At 34.7% G+C, this 25,350-nt stretch overlaps 1 protein-coding gene and 1 long non-coding RNA gene across 3 annotated transcripts in view; both read right to left on the reverse strand.

Moving 5' to 3' along the window:
• Positions 1-25,241, reverse strand: part of PTEN (phosphatase and tensin homolog) — an 87,857-nt gene extending 62,616 nt beyond the window's left edge. Inside the window, exons 1-2 of one of the 2 annotated variants that reach the window (XM_082424701.1) lie at positions 24,951-25,241; positions 24,169-24,263 (exon numbers count right to left, since the gene is read on the reverse strand). In XM_082424701.1, the coding sequence (XP_082280827.1) occupies positions 24,169-24,247 (79 nt within the window). In that variant the 5' untranslated portion in view covers positions 24,248-24,263; positions 24,951-25,241. The other variant, XM_082424700.1, reaches the window with a different exon arrangement.
• On the reverse strand, positions 628-24,160 carry LOC309642776. The gene is made up of 2 exons (XR_014253373.1): positions 4,661-24,160; positions 628-4,316 (listed from the first exon to the last, which is right to left on the reverse strand). It is a non-coding gene; the product is annotated as an uncharacterized lncRNA (long non-coding RNA).
• Positions 25,242-25,350: the final 109 nt, after the last annotated feature.

Consider the following 25,350-nt stretch of genomic DNA (forward strand, 5'->3'; position numbering starts at 1 on the left):
CCCATTCATCTTCCAAATACAATTCAAAATTCACTAAATCCAGTGCCCTTTTAAAGATCTTTTTTATTTCTGCTGCATTCACACTACTGAGCTTATTTCAGTACTATTTTCGATCTAAAAATAACTATTAAATTACTAAAAGCTTTCATCTTGATATATCATTATAATTTAAGAAAAGATTATATTATTATATGTTCTACCTTTATGATTACTAGTACTGCTTGGACAGATCTACAGAATATTTTAAGAAAAAAATGTGCATAACAGAGTATATAGTATGTTACCTTTTGTATAAAAGGAATATTTTATAAAAGAAATAATTATTTACACATATTTTTGTTTGAATTTGAACCCTCCAACACACACACACACACACACACACACACACACACACACACACACACTGATAACTGAGAAACTAACAAAAATGGCTGCTTCATAGAGAAGGGGAGGGGAAAGACGGAAGCACACATTGAAACAAATAAATCTGATTAAATATCAAATTGGTAACTAGGAGAAAGGATTTATTTCAAGGGTTATTTGGACACTAATTTTACTGTACTTCTGGGCAGGAAGTATTCTAAGAAGGAAGAGAGCTACAAAGAAATTTTAAACTTCTTCCGATAGTTTATTTCTAATAATATCAGTATTGATATCTTCAAATTTTTTCCTTATATTATAGGAAAAAACAATGAAGTTATGTTAATGACTTGAAGATTCATGATTATTACTGTAAGAGAAAATAGATACCATTATAAAATCAAGAACTCAAGTAATAACTGAAAATATTAATGTGAACTCATGTTTGTAGAACTCTATATCGTTTAGGTCTTTTCAAAAAAATGGCCTAAAAGTATGTCACCTTAGCAGTAGTAAACACTTCTAGAACCCGATTTCATCCCTAATATCATAATACACGAAAAGGTACCAACTCCTTGGAAAACTGGTTGATGTCAGATCTGGGGCAGGGAAGGTACAAGGTAAGCCTGGGATATCTTTCTGTGCCAAAAAGCAGGAAGGCATACAGAGATTAGTGGTCTATATCAAACAGACATAGAAGCTAGCATGAAGGATATCACAGTGGCTAAATGTGTGACAAACTGAGTATCAAAGAAAAAATTTAAATGGTAGTAAATTAAAGAATCCTGAATAAAATGAAAATCCGTGAGTCTATAAAGATACTCAAAACAGAAAAAGTTAGAGCAACTAAACAAAAAATTATTTTCATTTATAACTTTTGATAAAAGTGGCTATTGGAATAGTTCTTTACTTTGAAATTGGTGAAGGGGGAGATTAAGGTTTTACCCTACTTTTCCTGTAGGAACTCTATTTCAGCGCAAGCAAATAACTCCATTTCATAAAGCAAACGCAACAGAAAACACCAGTTAATAAACATAAAAAGACAGAATTAGAAAAATCAAACTTTGCAAGCCCTAATAAAAGTATTGATTTAGGCAAGGATCAACAAATGGTGCTAAACCAATAGGTGAGTGGATAATGAGGAACTGAACTTTCGTACAGAGCCAAAGTAACACCACACAAAGTATCTTCTAATGTAAGAAGACAAATATAATTTAATAATGGGCAGAAAAGACTGTCATCACCCAATTTCAGTGGTCAATCTCAGCATTACCAAGAAAGTTAAGTAGAGATCACATAACTTTTGATGTGCTGCAATATGAAGAACACAGCATCATCTATGATAGCCAAATCATCTTCAACCTGCGAATCCACCAAGCACTTAGAGATATAAATTTTAACTTACAGACACTATATGAGATAGAACAAGCTAAATGACATTATGAGCATAAACTGGACAAATTCAAAAGGTCTGCAGGACATGATGCAGTCTCTTTCAAATTATCTTTTTAAAAAGTCAAATATCATTGTAAAAGGTGAGGAGGGGAGGGATGGGTAGCTATCCTTGATTTAGAAAGACATAAGGGTTCTAACAGTCAAGTTCACTGGTACAATCCTGTTCTGGTTACTGTTTTAGACAAACCAGCCATTAAGGACATTTTTAGAAATTTTAATATGATCCAAGGATTGGCTGAGATGAAAATTTACAGAAATGGAACAGTAGACATTATTGACTGAAAAAAAGGTTTCAAGAGAGAAGGTACAGTGTGACATCATTTTGATAAAAGAAAACATATACAGTATACCTGTATACTTAATTAAATTAAAATATGTAGACAAAAAGATTACAAACTAAAGTACTAAAAGTAATCTCTAGATGGTAGGAGTATATATTTTTTCTCATTTTTGCTTGTTTTGTGTTCTCTATTTTTGGTATGATGCACCTGTACTATTTCTATAACGGGTTTTAAAAATTATGTTTGCTTTATAATTACCTCCAAATCTATTTACTAAGTGTCTTGACAAAATATTGTCTTGCCCTATATGACTTAACAATCAGCTTTGTATGTAGTTTTTTTAAATGCTGAATTTCTTTAAAAAAAAAAAGTATAATAATAAAAGTATCTAAGACTTAAATAGCTTTTACTATGGGCCAGGAACAATTTTTGTCACTTTAAGAATACATAAATTCACCCTCAACCTCAAAGGGTTCTTCTACTATAAAGACTCCCAAAGAAAACTGTTAGAATTAACATTTTTAACATCATGAATATTAGCTGTCATCTATTATTCTCACATAAGAAAGTAGCGCCACTTAAAAATGTAGCTCTTATTCAATTATCAAAATGTTTTAGCATATTGTATCCACTCACACACACACACACAAAAACCGGAACAGAGGCTCAAATCAAGCCTAAAGCAGTACAATTCCTGAAAATGAATCATCTTTACTTTTTAACTCTGTCTTATAGAGTAGAAACATAAGAAAATGGGAAATAACAGTCAGAAAAAAATGAGGCAGCAGTAGGGAACCCAAAGCAGTGGCAGCTACCACATATCTGGAATTCCTACCTAAAAAATTATAAATACATTTTAGTAAAAAATATAAATTGAAATAATGCCAAGTTTTTCTGAGCAATGCAACAGAAAATTTTTTATGTAAAAAAAATTTTATTACTACTAACTTAACCTAACCATTAATTTCTGTGAGAATGCTAGTAAGATTCTAGCCTTATAGAAAAGCATAGAAGTGGGGGGAGGGATAAATTAGGAATTTGGGATTAACAGATACACACTACTATATATAAAATAGATAAACAACAAGGACCTACTGCACAGCACAGGGAATCATATTCAATACCTTGAATAACCTATAATGGAAAAGAATATATATATTCTTATAATCATATATATATAAAACCAAATCACTCTGCTGTACTCCTGAAATGCTGTAAACCAACTATACTTCAATAAATTAAAAAAGAAAGAAAGAAAAGCATAGAAATATAAAGCCCCTTGAAATGCAGTCATTTTAACAAGGACTAAACTCAAATTTATCCTTGTACTATGAATACTAACTAATAAAGTAAATAAGGTTGCAAAGGGCTTGGTTAACTTACTTAAGAAAACTACTTATCAGTAACTACACATAACTGGGGATGTTATATACTCATTAAAGTAAATTCAGTCAGCCCCCTCCTTTATTTACTTAATTAGGAGGAGGCCGACTGAATTTACAGAATTCCAAAACTGATGTCAGCAACTAATAATAATGTCCAAACACATTTTGAACATTCAAAAACACATTGAACATTGTGCAAGGGGCACTGAGAACGTAAGACTAAGTAAGCAAAGATTACAGCACTCTAGGAGTTCCTATTCTATCAGGGAAGACAGACACACAGACATACAACTATGCCAAAGGCCCCATTATATATACATAAGATCAAGATATTTTAAGAGCTAGAGAAAGAGGGATTAATTCTGTAGAAGCAGAGATACAGCTTCACAAAGTAGGTAGTATGTTACATAATCCTTAAGAAATAGGTCATACACCAGTAAACAGAAGAAGAAACAAGAACAATTACAACATTTCAGAGGGTAGAGCAGATACATGGAAATACATAAAATATTCAGAAAAAGCGAGCAGTCCAGTATAATAGCTCACACACAAATCTTTATGGAGAAGGTGGCAGGACTGACAGAAGATTAGGTCTGGTTTTAAGGATGCTGTGACAGGAAGTTCAATTCAATCAGACAGATAAGGAGTCAAAGGCCAGGATCAACATGCGAGTTTCTTGCAGAGCAACAATCCAATCTTTCCTTTAAACAGAATCTAGGAATTTAGCCTTCTTAAGGTTTCATTTTTCGTCAGACTCCCAACTTCCTTATTCATACAGTTTGAGATTTTACCCAACACTTTGGCATCCATCATAAATTAGAAAAACAGGGCTTCCCTGGTGGCGCAGTGGTTGAGAATCTGCCTGCCAATGCAGGGGACACGGGTTCGAGCCCTGGTCTGGGAAGATCCCACATGCCACGGAGCAACTGGGCCCGTGAGCCACAATTACTGAGCCTGCGCGTCTGGAGCCTGTGCTCCGCAACAAGAGAGGCCGCGATGGTGAGAGGCCCGCGCACCGCGATGAAGAGTGGTCCCCACTTGCCGCAACTAGAGAAAGCCCTCGCACAGAAACGAAGACTCAACACAGTCATAAATAAATAAATAATAAAAGAACGTGAATTTCTTTTAAAAATAAATAAATAAATAAATTAATTAATTAATTAGAAAAACAGAGAACACGTCCCAGACAGTACACCAAATACGTTCTCATTTAATCCTAACAATCCTATGAAGTAACATTACCACTTCACAGATGATGAAATTGAGGGTCAAAAAGATTGGTCCCAAAGCCAGCAAGTAGTTAGTTACAATTCAAACCCATTATGTACGTAACTCTAAAGCCCAAGCTTTTTGTACCATTCTGCCTCAAAAGATTAAGATTTTCTATACTTCCAAATCAATAATAAAAACATAAAATGTTCAAAGGAAGCAGATTCAAATGAAAGTAATTTACTAATCACACATTAAAACTAAAAAACTTCTAAAAGACAATACAAAAATCTACTAGTATTTCTAAAACTGATGTCAGCAACTTATGAATGCTCAATTTTGAGGCAAACATTTCTCATGCCAAGAATTATGTCAATAAATAAAACCTTTCTAACGTATGACTTTTTTGCTTCCCATTAAAATTTTTATGACATACTTTTTTAGACAATTTAAACCAAATAGGAATAACTAGGGGGGGGGAATATATATATATATATATATACACACACATATAAATATATATATATATATATATATATATATATATGACTTCTAATACAGAGTAGACTTAACTTGCACTTACTGGATACTATTTTGAATAATAAGTAGAGTGGGCTAATAAAAGTACCTATCATATAGGGTTGTTATAAAGATTAAATGATTTAATATATGAACAATGCCTAGAACACAGTGATGTCTATGAACTGAACAAATGGTATAACCCTAGATCTTAAGAGCCCACCGCTATTTGGTTGGTTTTCAATGACAATGACTTGTTGAATAACCTAACCCTTCTAAGGAACATCAAAACCCAACAGAATCTTTAACTCTTTAAAATCTTTACTATATCAATTTGCCTTTCTATTTAACTTAAGAACATATGTAAAATATAACTCCAAAAGGAAAAAAAAGCCTCTTTCCCCACATCAGTGGCTCCTGCACATGCAATAAGGAGAGAGTAAGAAATGCATACATGGTACTATCTTGCCTAGGTCGGATGCCACCATAGCTACAGGAGATCTGATATACACTGGACAGTCTTTCCCCACTCCCCCTCCTTCAAGTAAACATGTTAAAATGTGTTTTGTTTCCTTTAATTAAGGTATAATTTACATACAATTAAATACACAGATCTTAAGTGACTGGTTTATGAGTTCTGATAATTATATACAGTATATCATGTTTGACTCAAGCGCTACAACAATCCCTTCTCACCACAGAACACTATCCCAAAGAAAATAATGAATAAATAATAGTTGTTTTAAAATCTGTGCACAGAAGTTGATTCAACCCATAATATAAATGACCTATTATAAAATAATGTGGCTACTATGAGTTAAATAATTTTTTATTGGCTGTTCTAAGCATCCAAGCATAACATAAAACACTAAAAACATGTTCCAAGTTACCTCTAATTAACAAAACATCTTTCAAAAAACTTGTGACTTGAGATCTCATGAGTCTACCTTACCTCAGAAATTTATTTGAGCCTAAATTAATGGGGTTTAAACTATAAATTTACCTTGAATTTTCAAATAGAGGATAACAACCAAAAATAGCTCCCTAAGATACTTTGTTTTACTACTTTCCATTCTATTGCACATTTTATTAAAATGACAAGGGAGGGAAAAAATAGCTCCTTAAGCTTTATTTTATAATGTGTTCCTGACACAGATTGAATCTTATTTTAAATATGATAATTACTGGGGGCTTCCCTGATGGCGCAGTGGTTAAGAATCTGCCTGCCAATGCAAGGGACACGGGTTCGAGCCCTGGCCCGGGCAGATCCCACATGCTGCGGCGCAACTAAGCCCGTGCGTCACAACTACTGAGCCTGAGCTCTAGAGCCCACAAGCCACAACTACTGAGCCCACGTGCCACAACTACTGAAGCCTGCACGCCTAGAGCCCGTGCTCCGCAACAAGAGAAGCCACGACAATGAGAAGCCCACTCACCACAACCAGAGAAAGCCCACGCACAGCAACAAAGACCCAACACAGCCAAAAATTAATTAATTAATTAAAAATAAATAAATATAATTACTAACAGTAAAGCAGTTCTGAAAAGTTTCTCTGTAGTACTCTGTATAGTATATAGATATACTTATCCCTTAACTTATAAACTGAAGTGCAGTGCTCGTATACAAACCAATAACTTATTTTTCCTGCCATAATTATTTTAAGGAAAATTATTTCCACAGACCACATAAAAGCTATTTTTAGAATTCTAGTTAACTGAAAGTCATACAATGTGAAGCTATAGCATACGTGGAACACGACAGGTCAAATAAAAAGTGACATACAGATTTTAGAGAGGTAGTGATCAAAAAGTTTCAAAAGCAAATCTCAAGTTGTCTGGCTCACAAGAGGAACACTGAGCTAAACTGGCAGCAGGAGTAAAGGAATAAAGTCAGACTAACAAGAGAAGACAACAAGAATCAAAAGCACGTTAGCAAATACCAGGAGGTCACAATTTAATTTCATTTTCGAGGAATTTCTGGAGCTTTTCCCTTGATTTCTGTCAGTGCTTTCAACTCACAGACACTTAAGGCTCAGGTGAGAGGAAAAGAAATTCAGCCACTGATTCATTAGCTACATCAGCTTTACATTTCTTTCAACAAATTTTAACAGGTTTAAATTTAACAAAGACTTTCCAAGTATGTCACAGTTAATCCACATTATCAACTTTTATAATCAAATTATGTTTTAAATACCACCCATGCTCATAGACTTCTATGACTTTCTCATTTAATAAAAGATTTTATATTTCTTAACTAGATTTTATTTTTCCCTAATAAGTGTGTTAAATGTTTGGATCTGGTTTCTGATGATTCTATTGGGAGGAAAGCAGAAATAGGAGTTCCCTGAATTTCCCAGTTGATAAAGTGTTAACTGTTCAGTATTTAAGAACATCTGCCCTAATATACATCATATAATCATCCCTGTACAGACCAAATTAATGCAGCCTAAAATTTTATTTTCTAAAGTGAAAAGGGTACATAGATACAAAAGCATGAACTACAGAAATATTAAGAGAAAGAATGCTCAAAAAGATGGGAATTTTAAGAATACAGAAGAAATGTCCAGGAACAACACAGGACACAGGAACTCTGAAATATTTACTAGATGACAGGTCCTGTACTAAGTACTTAATGCGTACTGTCATTTAATATAGAAAACCAGAATTCCATTCTTAGCTTTGCAACTTAAAAGCCTAGGCTTCAGATTAAGTTAATCTCTGAGCCTCAAATATTTTTGTTTTTCTGTAAAATAATAACACTTGCTGTAACTTCTTCACCGGTTGTTTCAAAGATCAAATGCGATATCGGAAATATCTTTAAATCTGTAAAACTGCAAAGGGGTCTACAATTGTAAATAAGGGGTTGTTATTATTTGAGGTTGCATAAGTTAGAAATGCCCTGTTATTTTTTAGTTTAAATGTCTCATTACAAGGCAACTCAAGACAGTTTTCATAAACAAATTATAAAAGGAATTCCAATATATTAACTTAAATTCACTTTAGCATAAATTTTAGGTTCCTTTTAACACTTTTTAATTATCTGCTAGCAGTGCCAAACCAGAAAGGAAAACTGACTGCCAAATAACTGAGGAACTCTACTAAAGTTTTCTACTTCTCCAAGCAATTTGAACCTCACAACTTTCTTTGATGTTTTTATATTATACCAACTCTTCTTGACTGAAAAGTTTACACAAGTTTATATCTCACTTTCTAAATGAAAAATTACATTCTTCAAAGGTAATATCAAGAATTGCTAGTAATTCTTCCACTTAGAAGCAATACTATAAACTGGTTCGTTTGGCAAGAAATCTGCAATCATGTTACTTCCCTGGTGGCGCAGTGGTTAAGAATCCGCCTGCCAGTGCAGGGGACACGGGTTCCAGCCCTGATCCGGGAAGATCCCACATGCCGCAGAGCAACTAAGCCCGTGCGCCACAACTACTGAGCCTGCGATCTAGAGCCCGCGAGCCACAACTACTGAGCCCGCGTGCCACAACTACTGAAGCCCACATGCCTAGAGCCCGTGTTCCGCAACAAGAAGCCACCTCAATGAGAAGCCCAAGCACCGCAACGAAGAGTAGCCCCCACTCGCTGCAACTAGAGAAAGCCTGCGTGCAGCAACGAAGACCCAATGCAGCCAAAAACATAAATAAAATAAATAAATAAAGGAATGAGCATCTTAAAAAAAAAAAAAGAAATCTGCAACCTACAGAGCCATGAAACTGCTGTATCTTTTATTCCAACAATCCCACTCTAACAATATAATCTAAAAAAACAAACCAAGGAAAAAAAAGTAAACTATACAAAGATATCTACAATAGTGCTGTTTCAGCAAACCATGATATTTAGCCTGATGAAATATTACCTATATAGCTTTTAAAATAAGTACCCATTGACAGATAAAAGTTTGTGATAAAAGAGAACACAGAACAGTATGAAAACACTGATTACAAGGATCTAATTATGTTCATATGTACATTAACAAACAGGGAAAGATAATTTCCAGTGACAAATATCTGAAACAGAAGTAATTTTTTTTCTATTAAATTGTTCAAATTTAAGAATCATTTTGAAAACATTTCAAGCTAGATATATTGATTCCACTGAGTTAAAAAAAAATCTTTTTAAAGGAATAATCAAGGCACTGAAATTTATTTAAATTTAATCAAATTAGAACCATGGAAAAATATCAAGTCACTGATAATGCAAGCAATAGTCTAAAATCCAAAGTACAATTTTTTAGTGTATTAGCTGAGGGATTATTAGTCCCCTCAACTAACTGAATCAATTTTTCTCCGGAGTAGTTGTTAATTCTGAAATAATATATCCACAACTGTTCAAGCCTACATCTGTGAACCTCTAAAAATGTAAGTTGCCCAACTAACTGGTTTTAACGAGTATACCAAACAATTACCTTCTTCCTAGGTCTCTGGATGAATACGATAAGACTGATTTCCTGTTTCGGAACTCTGCTGCTGTTAAAATACACACACACACCCCCCTACAGTGCTGCTCCCACTAAAAAACATCTAAGATTGACTACCAATGACAAATCGAACAAATTATGGCTGTAACACATAACTTTCAAAAAGATTATCAGTTCAACAACATGCACTAGATATACTTATCCACATTATATACTTGAACCAAGCCAAATGTTAATTCTAATTAATTTTCTACCATAAAATCTTAATAAAGCATATTAAAGACTGTAAAAGTTAAAATTATATCAATCCATCATTACTCTGAAGTACATAAGAGGGTGTCTTTTATGCTCTAATATTCATATTCAATGTTAGATTTATAAATTACTTCTGTAATATCATTCTATTATAAAAGCCATTCTTTTATCATTTATTTTAATAGAAGTGACTACCTAAAACATTAGTTTTGGCTACTCTATAGCTATGCAAAAAAATAAAAGGCCATTAACTTTTACAGAAAAAAGACATTCAAAGAGTTAAAGGTACAAGATGCCAAGGGATTTGTCAGTAGTTTGACAACAAAGGCCTAGTAACGTTTAGTGCCAATTCACTCAATATTAGCAAACTGCATTCTGGAAGGAACAAAAAGATTCCAAGATTTGTAAATGAATTGATCTTTTAGATACAATCATGAACAAATTTCCTAACATTCAAAAACTACCACACACACACAAGGTACTAAAAAAACGAAGTTCTAATACAAATGTGTCTCCAAGTGGATTTTCTTTTTCCTATTAATTAAGCCAAAACTGCAAGATTTTTAAATTTACTTCTAACAATCAAATTTCCTTTTCAAAGAAAGTCCTGTTAATTTGAAACATTTTAAAGGAGAAAAGCTCCAAACAAGTGTGTACTGTTTCATTTTATATTTGACTTTAATATTATAAAATCAAATCTCTTTATTCCATATCTTTTCTTTACTTTAATATTATAAAATCAAATCTCTTTATTCCATATCTTAAGTCAGAAAATCATCTGGAAATGACTTACTTTTTTCCCCAATTAGCAAAAAGTTTTGCCTAAGTGCAGTATTTTAATCTGGATAAGAACAATATAAACTAGAAATTCATACAGATTTTAAAATATGAAGGCACACATACTGGCATTCATTACTCTATTGGTAAGAATCATATTACTGATTTTATGATAAGTGCCTGTTCTACTACTACTGTATAATATGATTCATATTCCCACTGATGGTATTTAATCATTATATCAATTTATAACTGCTTGAATAAGTATATTATCCAAAAAATCTGAAATTACATATACTAAAATACTAGTCAAAATTCATCTTAAGATTTAATAATATGCAATTTTAGAATATACTAACAGCTATGAGAATAAGGTACATTGCTTGCTTTGAACTGATAACACAATTTTAGACAGCATGTTCCTCAAGGGATACCATTATTAGTATGAATCCAATATTGCAAATGGGGGAGAAGACACAATTACTGATCATGGTTAGCTGTGGAATCTTCGTATTCAAAGGAGAACACAGTAAAAATCTTGGAAACTAATTAGACTGAAACATTAAAGAAAAAACTTAAGGTTACTAACTTTTTCAACCAGTAAATAAACTTTTAAAAACATAACGTTTAACATACAGAAAAACAAAAATACCAAGTTAGGAGGGACAGAAATGAAAAGAGGGGAAAGGAGCTCTTAACACCTCACACCGTTTAAATACTATTACGTAAACAGAACAGGTGAAGACTTTTACGCTTTTAGTATTTGGATAAAAAAAATCTCACCTACACATGCACCACACTTCATGTAAGAGATATAATTTATGTACACACTATCTATCCAAAAAGATACACAAAGGCATCATTCTGTTCATGGCCTACAATTCAGGAATGAACAAAATCTATAAAGTGATGATAGTAAAACAATCTACTTTCATCAGACATTAATTTGAAATTGGCAAGACGTTTCTTACACAGAAAATAGAAACCCCGGACACAAAGTTGAATTTGAAAACATAAATTCAAAATGGTATCTAAACTGAAATATTATATCTGATCATATTAATCACCTGGCATGATAACAAACTTCTCAATAAAAAACAATGTCAACATAATAAATAAAACAAAGTAGATTAAAATTAATCAGATCCTATTAAGCCCAATATGCAATTTTAAAGACTTCTATGCAACTCGGCAAGATTAAATTCTTGGGGGTGAAAAGAAATTAAGTTATAGAAACAACTACTGAAGTGGTTCAAAATGCAATAGCAAAATTTTAGGGGAAACTCATTTACTAGCATACAGACAAGAAGTGAGTTATGGGAGAAGAAAGAAGAGAACTTGAAAAATATTTACGCAAATCTTTAAGGAATACTTATTCAATCAGATCCCTGAATAAGTTCTGTAATAATGAATTCCTATATATCAACTCTTAGGAAAACTACAGTTTAAAAATCTTGTATAACTACAGTATCAAAATCTTGTATAACTTAATACCTCAAGTTAAAACATGATGTTTCCACTTAAATATCCAAACAATCTTCTAAAAGTAAATGACTAAAAGCCAGACTTTCATTACATAATCTTTAGTTCCCAACTGCTATCTTTGTATTTTAGTAGAAAAGTATCAACACTGGCATAACCATTAAGTTTTATTTTTGCAAAAGCTTAAAATTTGCTATTAGTTTTTAAAAATTGTAATTAATAGATGATTCCAAAAAGAGAAGTGTCAAAACCACTTATATCACTAGATTATCTTAACTTTTTCCTATATTTGTGTAACAGATGGCAAACCTTACTTTTTGGACACTATACAAAAATCACAATCTGTTTGACCTTTTCATTATCAAAAAGAATCCAACTAGCCTTAATAACCAGTACCTTAGTGTATTTTACAGTATTAGATATAAACTTGATCACACTGGACAGAACCTAGGTATGAAAAATTGTATACTTTCAGTATACTAAGTTATTTATTTTATTTAGATTTCCTACCACTAGTCCATGAAAACTATTCATATATTAGATTTCTTCTTGAGTTTTAAAAAAAATACATATATTTACTTACAAACAAAACATTTTGCCTTCATTATGTTTTCATGAACACCCAAGAAGGTACACCACACCTAGATTAAAATTTCCTTATGTTTAAGAATTGAAACAATTTTATCTCATTTGGAAAAATGTTACTCTAACAAGTAACTGTGTTTAAAAAAGAGAAAAGTTCGTTTCTTCCGCAATATTTTTTTTTCTAACTACATGAATAAGTTCATTGAGAATTACCATTTAGCTAATAAGGTTAAAATTATTTCCATGTTGTAGTAACTGACACTTAAAATTAAAATTTGATATAGACTAACAAATGCAATTTTTTACCACAAAAATTAATATTGATTATAAATGCAAATGCACATCAAACCTGCATCAATCACCATCACCAATTACTATCACCAAGGCAACTAAGCAAATATAAACTGCATCATTCAAAATATGCTCTAAGGAACAGTAACATCATGACAAGTCATACCCTTTCTGATTAAAGAGAGGACAGCAACAGGGTTATAACAACTTTAGTATAAAGTGATGTGACAGTTTATTCAAATTACTTCTATATCCACTTTAATTTCAACACAATAGAATTACTATTCCTACAATAGCAAAAGAAAATTTGACAGATCAAAAGTGTTTAGATACATTTTATTTCGCCTCACTTTTACATAATTAAAATATGCTTAAAATTTTAAATATGCAATAACTGTCCTGTAAGTAAATAAGGAAAAAAAAAAGCTTCTAGACTTCAAACTTCAGCTATTTTTTTCTGTAACAGACTGATTTTGTGAATCAAAATCATGAAAACCTTTTCTAATATTTAGGTCAGCTTAAATCCACACTAAAGAAAATCTGAAAAGGGCAGAAAAAAAAAAATTGGCCAAATATTGGATACATGTTTAATGTATAACCACAGAGAAACAAGTATTTCTGATGACTTTGCCATTTAAAATAATTAAGGTAATTATGAGGTGCTTTGGAAATTGTGAAAACACACACACACCTTTAAGTTCACTATGATGAATTATATTTTAAAATAAATGCATATGAACAAAAACTAGAAGCTAACATGGATATATGAAGTTTCAGAGAAGTAGGACAATGAGTAATTTTTAAAAATTTTTAATTTTTATAAAAGAAATATTCTTAAGTACAGTAAAGCAAATGGAGTGTTTTATTCATATACTGAAATAAATACCATATTTATTCAATTAAATTACAATAATAAATGCTACTTGTTTTTCTTAATAAATGTGAAGCTATCACATGATTAGCAGTCCTGGTTTTAAAATATTAGCATCTCTATCTCCCGTAATTTCACAAAGAATCATAACAGTCAAAACTTAAATTTCATAAGCATTTTTAAAATAGGCCTTGACATTTTAATCTGCCTGTGCAAAGTTGAGAAGCAAAGTAAATTGTAATATCAAGTGAACAGAAAAAAATCATAGCAAACAATCAATTCCTAGAACACTTTCGTAATTATGTTTGTCTGCCCTAAAAACAAAACAAAATTCAGAATCCACTAAGCTACCCCCTTGGCATCTTCTCATCTCTGGACTAGTCTAAAACTCCATCCCAATTTTTTTCTAAAAATCTCACACACTAACGCAAGTTTTTAATGTAGATAAATAAAGCACTTTAATTCAACAGGCTGACATAGCAAATTTAGGGTCTAGAAAAGAATGTAACACATGCATCAGAGAACCTTACAGTTGGCCCTACTTCATCTGGAAAGATATGAGAAGTTCTTATAACTTGTCAGAAATTTGCCATTTTACATAAGCAGATTTAACTTCACCACATCTGACTGTAACAAAAACAGCTTTAGAAAAAAAAAGCAGAAGATTAAAGAATGAATTAAACAGCACAAAACAAGTATCCTGTGAGCAAAGTACCTCTTAATTACATAACTAAAGGAAGCAAGCTAACAATTACTTTTAAAACTAATGGCAATATAAAAATGAAAAGAAAAATGCTTTAATAAAGCATCTCCATCCTGTTAGAGTTCTATGTAACACCCTTCTGAATACCTCATATATTGCAATATACTTACACGTTTATTGAAAACATCTTCAGCCTTTTCTGACAGAAGTTCAAAGCAACACCTTCACAATCAGTCAGTCACACATGAGCCTTCTTCAAATAAACCCTTTTTTGTTACCAGGGATACGTTTTGTGGAAAAAGTTATTATAAAGAATACTGGCCTAGCAGCAGTCAGAAAAAGTAGATGTTAAAAGCCTAGCTCTATCATTTATTAGCAATTTCACCTTAAATACCACAACCTAAGGACAAAGGTACTGACTTATCAAATATTATACTTATTACATACCAGACACTTAACACCTCTAAACCAGAGTTTCTCAGCCTCGGCAGTGTTGGCAGTCTGGGCCAGGCAATTATTTGCTGTGGATGAGGCTGCTCTGTGCACTGCAGGACGTTGAGCAGCATTCCCGGCCTCTACTCTGAGACAAATGCCAACAGCTTCCGCCCTTTGACCCCCCCCCACCCCGCCCCCGGGGCTGTGACCACCAAAAATGTCTCCAGACATTGCCAAATACCCAGACAAGGCGGAAGGAGATCACCCCCAGTTGGCAAACAATATTCTGAAAATATATCCTTCTAACAAACCTAAAAAAGCACCCTACAAGTTAAGGGTTTTGACCATGTTAGAGATGTGAAAACAAAGGTTCACTAAGGTTAAGGAGTTTATCTTTTATTACATAACTGATAAGTAGCTGAGCAAGGATTTAAGCTACACTTTAGGTCTAGCTGACTCCCAAATCTATGCTCCTTCCATTACACTATGCTGCTTTTCTAAACTCATTGCCTCGTCCACACAAATCAGGGTAACATTTGCCATGCTGAGCTACTTAGGGTTTACAAATCAAATGATATAATGTATGTGTAAATTCTATTAAACTAAAAGAGATAAGACATTAAGGATTTGCTTGACAGGAGATAATATAACACAGTGATTCACAAAGTGTGATCCCCAGACTACCATCATCAGCACCACCTGGGAACTTGTTAGGAATACAAATTCTGGGGCTTCCCTGGTGGCGCAGTGGTTAAGAATCCGCCTGCCAATGCAGGGGACACGGGTTCGAGCCCTGGTCCAGGAAGATCCCACGTACCGCGGAGCAACTAAGCCTGTGCACCACAACTACTGAGCTGCGCTCTAGAGCCCACGAGCCACAACTACTGAGGCTGCGTGCCACAACTACAGAAGCCCGTGCGCCTAGAGCCCGTGCTCCGCAACAAGAGAAGCCACCGCAGTGAGAAGCCTGCGCACCGCAACGAAAGAGTAGCCCCCGCTCGCTGCAACTAGAGAAAACCCACGCACAGCAACGAAGACCCAACGCAGCCAAAAATTAATTAATTTTAAAAAAAACAACAAGTTTTCAGGCCCCAACGCAGACCTAATGAATCAGAAACTCTGGAGGTGGGGCAAGTAATCTATGACTTAAGCCCTGCAAGTTATTCGAATGCCATCTAAAGTTTGAGAACCACCGATGTAACATAATGGGAAAAATACTGCACGAGGTACCTAAAAACCCTGCATCCTTCTTTGGACTCAATCTTCAGGTAGCCTTTAACAAGTTACTGATTTTTTTTTTTTTTTTTGGAACTACGATTCCTATACCACAAAAAATGAGGAAAGTAATGCTTGTACCATCTCTTAGTTTGCTCCTTTTTTCTTTGCAAAATCAAATGAGCTAATGATTAAGAAAAGGCTTTGTTAATGAAAAAATACTAAACAAATATAAGACACTGTTAGGGTATATGCTAGCTCATTCTATTAATTGAAAAAAAACCTTCTGACTTAAGTCCTCACTTTTTCATCTTTCATATTTCATAAACGAGTAAGTTAAAATGTTAAATAAATTTTACAAGGCTAAGTTAAGCCTGGCAAAGTACTGTTTTCACATTACGAAAGAAAAAAAAGTCCAGGCATTCCACTTTAACTCTGATAGACTCAGAGTAAAGTAATTAATAAATACATTACACCTAAATATCAAGCTTGGTAACATTCCCCAAACTTTTTTTTTTTTTTTTGATTTGAAGAGAGTTTAATGCAAGGACTGCTTAAAGGCAAGGTAACCAATAAGGAATACTGAAGCATCACAGAATTTAGCAATGGTGGTAAGCCTTGTAAACCATTTTCACCCCTAGGCCTAAAGGGACAATGGAAGGCAGCCAATATCGAAATAAAGAGCCATAGAAGAGGAGCCATCCTAAAGGAGCTATAGTCTTAGTGCCCAACAGCACCCCCTGCCAACTCGCCCTCTTCCCTCCAATATTCTGCTAGAGCCTCCTGGGGGCTGAATCCAAATGGAAGCCAGAGGATAAGGGAGCCTGAATGAGCCATCTAAGGATGTCAGTCTACCAGGCCTCAAAGAAGGGTGGAGAAAGGCAGAAAATGGATCTTGATGGGCAAACAGAGAATATCCAGCACTGTCCATCCCCCATCCCCCAAAAAAGGAATAACACTGTTTCATATCCAAACAGGTACCCAAACTTCATTTTAAAAGTAGAGAAAAGATTTCAATTCTATTTATTTAATCTCCAGTAAATTCCGAGTAACTACAACACTCAAAAAGAAGAGTCTCACTAAATTCATGAGAGCAAAAGAATTTTAAATGGAAAAAAAAATTGCACACATTTTAAAACAAGTTGTTTGCAACTCTGAACATGTATGCTATATTTATAAATCACTTTAGGAATACATATGACTTAAAGAATCAGATCACAACCCATTTCATAATACCTTAAATAATTACATCCTCCTTAAAAGATCAGAAATATTAAACATATAAAATTAGCAGAATGCAATCCCTGCAATTACTACTAAAGAAGATAGAACCTTATTATATTTAGCCTGAGAACCTACAAAAATCAAAATAAATAAAATTGAAAACTATTCAGAAGTGTTTTAATAACACTAAATCAACTAAGTTTTGGGTAGTAATATAAAACAAAATACAGGAGCATGAAGCATTAGAGAGAAAGAGAGAAAGAGAGAAAGAGAGGGAATTTTAGATAACTAAATTTTCCTAAAAGTTGTCAAAATGAACAGTTCAATTCTACAACCTAGACTTGGACCAAAAATACAGCTAGTTTATCCAACACATAACAAAACACATAAAAATCATATAATCAGGTAACTGCATATACAATTAGACAGCACAATTCATTCTGCAATACAAAACAAATATGTACAAAAAAACTCACTGGAAATCAAGTGCTTCACTACTGAGAGTACTGTGACACAGCTGGGAGACCAGCACAGGGAAAGGAGAAAAAAGATTGATCCCTATGTACAAGTAATGGCCTTTAATAGGCAGGTCTCAAGCTTATCCCATCCTTCCCCATACCTGGTAAGAATAAATGAAGAAAGAAATCCTTTAGCTCTTCTTTCCATTTCTAGGGCCTACAATGAGAATCTTGATCAAAAGCAAAAATGGGAAACAACAATACAAAGGTTTAACCTAAATAAAATTCCTATATTAATGCACTGCCAAATTATATTAAGTGTAAATGTTACTGTAATAAATGTAACTTGGCATTCAAAGTTGCATGACTCCTCCAAAAATCTGAACTTAAAAAGAAATGCTAAGATACCTTTACTGATAGACAGTTTATATAACTGTTATATCATATATTAAAAGTTTTGAGATGGCGATTACTCTGTGAATAAAACTACATGATATTTTAGCTGACCTATCTTTAACACTAAAGAAAATTTAATATTATAGCAAATTTTTATTTTAAAACTTCTACTGCATTGAGCCATAACAGAGAAAGTTTTCATCATACCTTAGTATTTTAAAGCAAATACTCTTCGATTAGTATGATTAACTCTTCTTTGCTCCATAGTATGAGGGAGCAGAGCTTCAAATTATTTGCAATGAAACAGCAAAATCACAGACATGTTACACTCACAACTCCTAAAGGAATACCCCTATTTTAAAAAATAGTCATAGCCTGAACCAATTAACATGCTAACATATCCAAAACTGAGGAAATTCAGTTAAAATCACTGCTCCTCCCATAAATGAAAAGACAAACAATTTCTCATACATGGGTAATCTGAAATTATAATTTTTAAGAGCAGCTGTTACCATTTAAGTATTTACAATGTGGTAGGTGCTATGCTAAGTGAATTACTTACATTATCTCATTTATTCTTCAAAATAAACTTTATGTGGGTTGGTACCATCATCCTCATTTTACAGATAAAACAGATTGAGAAAAGTAACCTACACAAAGCCATCCAGCTACTAAGTGGCAGAGTCAGGATTCCAACACAGGCAGTGTTGGTTCCAGAGCCTACACTGCCACCCTAAAATCTAAAATGAAACAATGTACAAACAGTGTGTAGATAAAACTAATACTCAATATTTTAATGTAATTTAAAATAGATTTAACCTTATTTAAAAATTATAAAACCACATCCACAAGGCGATCTCTAAAGAGAAGAAAGTTCAGTTTTTAGAAATATTACTAGAGTTTCCTCACTCTCCCTTTATTTACATATATACACAGAGTATTCAAACCCTTATAAGTTAGATTCACTGTCCATATCTGAAGTGATGACTACTGATAATAATTAAGTGTATAACCACTTAAAATATAATACATAAACAGTCTTTTTTTCCACACTATATACAGGTTAAGAATATTCTTTTGCTGTAAGGTGCACCACAGTATCCACATCTCTCAATATTCTCAACACTACCAACAAGTGTATACCTAATACCCTGAAGATGCCCACTCATCTCTTAATGCAAACTGTTGCAAATGAAGTGACTTTGCCTTAACTATACTGAACTAAATTAAGACTTTCCATACAAAATTAATTCACCCTTAAATTATGTTTATTCTTCTTATACTAATATTTTTCTAACAGTCTTTTTTAATGACAGTGCAAATTATTTTAAAAGAACCAAATTGCCAATAGCTTTTCTGTAACCCATGAAAAAATTCCAAAAATTTGGGGATATGTGAATAGTCAAATCCAATATACTAATTTCACCTTTCCTGACAAACGAAAGTACTTTACATTAGTAAATTCATATATATATTCAATACTTAGAGAATCACAGACCAAAACACTTTTGACCACCTAGCAAAGAATGCATGTGGCACTAATATGGCCTAAATAAAGGAATTAAGGACATCAGTTTGCTCAGCAAATCCTTAACACCTTAGGGTGGTTCAGTCTAACATTATTGGTATTTCTGATAGCAACTGTGTTAACCTCAAAGCTACCACATAGAAAGCAACCGTAAAACAGAATATTTAATATCATAAAACTGAATATTTACTGAAATCATTTCTGACCTCAATCTCACAAGCTGATACAAATGTCTTAAGTCACTATCCTTAGAACAAATCCTAACACCTTTTCTTAATGAATTCATACCACAAAAGAATACTGATTTTACTTAAAATCAAGTTTATCTAACAAAAAAAGAGACAGGAGAAAAGGTAAGAGAGACGGTTCTATGAAACAGAAATAAAACTTCAGAACTAATAGTGGCTACAGGAAAAAAAACACACCAAATAAATTTCTTACACCATCATTAATAACGTATTTTTCTGGAAGCTAAATTCTTATAGTACAGCCAAGGCCTAACATTTCAAGTAAGTGAAAAACTGTCATATGCATGCAAACTTCTAAATTTCTCTTCACAAACTCAAATTTCACATACAATATTAATATAAAAACATTTCCTACACTGCTGTCTTACTAAAAATGCTAAGGGAAAAATTTAAAAATAAAATGTTTACTGAGAGTGATTTAATGTAGAAACTTTGTGAAGTGATTTTCCCATAATAAATACTCCTACATTAAAAAGTCACTGAAGTGATTACTTCTTAAGTTGCTTAGGAATTATTAAAAAGTACTAAGCTATCATCAAATGAACAAATAGCAAATGGGGCAAATCTCAAAATGAGGACCTTTGAAAATCGGTACTAAAGACTTCCAAAAAGTAAGAAATTTTGTAACATTAAGAGTTTTATATTATTGTGTGTGTGGTTAATGGGAAAAAGCAGATACTATACTGTTCCACACAAGAATTAAAATATCACCAGCTACCCTGAATATTGTTAAAATAAAATTCTGAAAGGTAATACACACAAATGCACCTTTCTCTAATATCTTTCTAAAACTATTTAAAATTAAGGTGGTTATACCTCACCACACTTTATATTTACTTAGTATTTATTTAGTGTATCATAAGCAATGTTAAATCTGCACTGATGACTGTACTACTGTGCAAACTTTTACAATGAACAGCAATAAAATTCCTTTTTCCTTATATTAAGAGTTACATAAACTGTAAATTCCTCTCAGATGCGCTTTATTCTTTAATACGCTTTATGAAAATGAAGTTTATAAATTATTGTATAGCAATTAGGTGGCCCAATTATGTTGCACAGGAAAGAAATACAACTTAACAGATACAAAACAGTGTAAAATAAAAATTGTGAGTAGAATCTTTTTTTAAAAAAACCTCACAGTATAGTCATTTCAGTAATCACTAATCTTAAAAGATAATACAGCTAACTTCAATAGTCCCTGTACTCTCTACGAATTAAAAAGTATTCCCTATGAAGACGCAAACTTATCAATTAAAATACAATAGAAGCCTAAAGTTTCCATGAAATCTAAAGACAATGAATTTTTTATAGTCTCATGTTTAATACTACTTTCCAGACTAACATTAAGGATAAAACCCCACCAACAAATTATTTTTAGAATAATTCAATTCTGCAAAAAAATTAACTAAATTATGGTCCTCAATTTTCCTCTGAGGAAATCACTTCATTATTGATCTTTATAAAAATACTCCAATCACTATTTTCATAAAAGAATTTAACTTTGAACAGGCTAGCTGTTGAAATAGATACTACAACCTGCTAGAGACAAAGCCTTCAATGGCCATTTTAATTTTCCCCCCACCACAATAAACACTAAAGTGAAACCAAGCAAACCAAAGTGCTTTGGTATTTCAAAATTATTGGAAGTGCAACTACCAAAAAAGTAAACCCTTTACTGACTTCCCTAAGTGATTTTTTTTCATATAAACATTTGGCTCAATAAAACCACAACTCTAGAAATTAAGTGTTATTAGTCATTTGATGCAATATATGATAATGCTTTCTATGCATACCATAACTAAAAGGACAGTTTTAGAGAAAGTTGTAAGTCACATAAATTTCATACATAGAGGCACACACACTCTGAAATCAAAGGAGAAATGGCTAATCACCTCACTGCTCACATATAAGAACCTGGTAGAATAATGGTAGTCTTACAACTCTGATAATTTTAAATCGAATGGGTAAAGCAAAAATAGCATAAACATATTCTGAATACTAAAAGCAATCTGCCCAAAAACAGCATTCTAGAAAATTTTTTGAATGGGGGTTTATTTTAAAAAGTTAAACATTTAATTAGTTTGTTCCTATACATCTAGATGACTGTCAAGTCACACCAATAGTAGACTATTTTTGAAATAGGTTACAAATCAGAAGAGTTTTTTCATAGTTAATTATCTTCTGGGCAAGCGAGTCAAGTTCAGCTTTAGTAAAGTTTTTCAATTAATGCAACTCCAAAATTTCCAAATATTCTTTTAAAATATCATTTTTTAACCTAACAGAAAACTTACGTTGTGTGTGTTGTAAAGCTACTTCTTCAGTAACTTTTATCTTCATTTCATATCAAAAACTGGGGCAAAATTAGCTGTGCACATTTATGTGTGGACACATAATCCAAAGGAATAAAACCTCTTCAGATATGTAACATTTTCTTCAAAAAAATCTTCCCCACAGTTTTTACCTGGACGTATAGACACTTAGTGTCACTCTACCTTTAGGCAAAATGTTTACTGATACTTGCTAAGAAACCATTTTTATTAAGACTATTAACACTTATGCAATTATGTAGTTTTAACTAAGTATTGTCCACTGCTACAATTCACAGCACCAAATTTTTTATCTTAAATAGAGGCCTTAATAAAATGCTTCAGTCACGTCAGACCAATAACTTAATCCTGTTCTTCATGCCTTACACTGGCCTACCAGTGACTCTCAATTCCTACGATACTTTCCATTCTGCAAAAAAGGAGGGCTCTATCGCCATCCTTGATCAAAACCAGCTTATTATACCTGAAACTGCAAAGACTCATGCCTTTCGATAACCACTATCTTTTGAAATATAAAGGCCTAACTTTTAGGCAACCAATTATATACCACTGAAACTCTTAGGTTTCTGTCTTATCCAACAAGCTGACTCAGTAAATTTAATACACCATATGAAAAAAGCGAACACACCTACAATCCGAAACTGGAGTAATCCACTCTTGCCAGCATTTCTGGTTATTAGCTGGTAAATTATACTTATACTGATATTCTACACAAGCCAGAGTAAAGTTAATGGATACCCAAAGGTGTCACAGGACCTGAAACCTAAATAAGGTGAGTGTTAATTCTGGTATCACAATAATACTTAAATTTCAAGTGAAACTGAAGTTTAATCTCTGCAATCATCATTTGCTATACACAATACCCTTGAACCTACACAACATTATCATCTGGGATCAAAAACCACTCAATCTCCATTCTATTATGTGTCACAAGAGCACTGAATATACAGTGCTACTGAACTGCAAATTTCATGCCCTATCCCACTTCACCCCAACACGAGACAAAAAAAGCAAATTTAACAAAGATCTAGTAAGAGCGCCTTTGAGATGTAACACGGTACTATTGATTTCAAGCTACAAAACTTCTAAATGCGATTCAAAGTTGTAATTAACTTAGTTTTAACACACAAACCTACTTTTGCCTTCAAATGAGCACCATATATGCTAAAATGATTCTCTCTCTAAAGTTATGCAAATCAGTTCGGTTCACAACTCACATTTTAAAAGAATCTATCAATGCAACTCAGGAAACTAAAAGCAATCACTGCAAGATTCTGATGCAATATGCGTACGCGCAACACTAATTTTCATTTTAATCTGATCTATACCCTTGATCTAGGGCCTAAAGCCAAGATTTAATCGAAATATGCTCAACCTCAAAGCATCTACTTTTCTGTTCATTTAACAGACCGGATTACCGAGCTCACTAATCCACTAGCAGTGTACTGTATTCTTTATTAACGGACAATAGCCCTTAGGGAAAGTCCCCACAGACAGACTAAGAAACCCATCAGTGCCTTGACACTTGCATCCAGGCAAGAGTTCCGAATAGCCGAACACACCCTAGGTTGAATGCATTCAAAAGAGGCACAAAATATACATGATCTAGAAATCCGACCAGGGTTAAATGTCATAGTCACCCAAACTATGGACATTTTTCGCATCCGTCTACTCCCACGTTATAAGAGAGAGTGACAGAAAGGCAAAGAGGAGCGGCAGCCACAGAAATGGATACAGGTCAAGTCTAAGTCGAATCCATCCTCTTGATATCTCCTTTTGTTTCTGCTAACGATCTCTTTGATGATGGCTGTCATGTCTGGGAGCCTGTGGCTGAAGAAAAAGGAGGAGAGAGATGGCAGAAGCTGCTGGTGGCGGGGCTTCTTCTGCAGGATGGAAATGGCTCTGGACTTGGCGGTGGCTGATGCCCCTCGCTCTGCTGCCGCTTGGTTCTGGACAGCAGCCGGGTAATGGCTGCTGCGGCGGCTGCTGGATGGTTGCAGCGACTGGGCCTGCTTCTCCTCAGCAGCCAGAGGTCTGGCAGCGGCGGCAGCGGAATGGGGAGAAGAATAATCCTCGGAACGGCTGCCTCCTCCGGCGGCCTCCGGAGCCCGGGCCAGGAGGGGTGCGGCGGCGGCGGAGGGGAGGTTTAAAACCGGCCCGGGTCCCTGGATGTGCCGCCGCCGCCGCCGCCGTGTTGGAGGCAGTAGAAGGGGAGAGACCAACTCTCCGGCGTTCCCAGCCCTGGAAATGGTGACAGGCGACTCCGACCCCCTCCCCGGAGCTGCAGCCGCCGCCGCCGCCGCCGCTTCTCCCCCCCGCTCCAGGAGCGGGAGGTGCAGCCGCCGCGCCTCAGCCGGCTCCCGCCCGAGTCCACAGCTTCCACCTTCCCTTTCAGGAGAAGCCGAGGAAGAGGCTGCACGGTTAGAAAAGAAGACGAAGAGGAGGCGAGAAACGCCGCCGCTGCCGCCGCCGCCGGCCGGCCGGCTCCCCGAGGGCGCTGCCCCCGCGGCTGCTTACAGGCGCTGAGAGGGGCTCTGGGCCGCGGCCGCCGCCGTCTCTCATCTCCTTCGCCTGAGCCCGGCCTCGCCTCACAGCGGTTCAACTCTCAAACTTCCATCATGGCTGCAGCTTCCGAGAGGAGAGAACTGAGCGCAGCCGCGTCCCGGCACCCGAACGTGTATCCTGCCGCAGTGCACAAAGAGTCCCGCCACATCACCGCCCGCCGGCCTGCCCGCCCCCTGCGCCGCCGCGCCGGGAGCCCAGGCGCCTCGGAGCCCGAGGGGAGGTGGGAGGCGGACGGACCGCGCTGGGGGAGGGCAGGGCAGGGCAGGGGCTGTAGGGAGGGGGCAGAAGCAGCAGCTCCGGGTGCGAGCGCCGAGTCCCCAACGGCCAGGCGCACTGAGCATGCCCAGTATGA

The sequence above is a fragment of the Balaenoptera physalus genome (assembly GCF_965194825.1).
Source record: "Balaenoptera physalus genome assembly, chromosome: 14".
Taxonomy (NCBI): domain Eukaryota; kingdom Metazoa; phylum Chordata; class Mammalia; order Artiodactyla; family Balaenopteridae; genus Balaenoptera; species Balaenoptera physalus.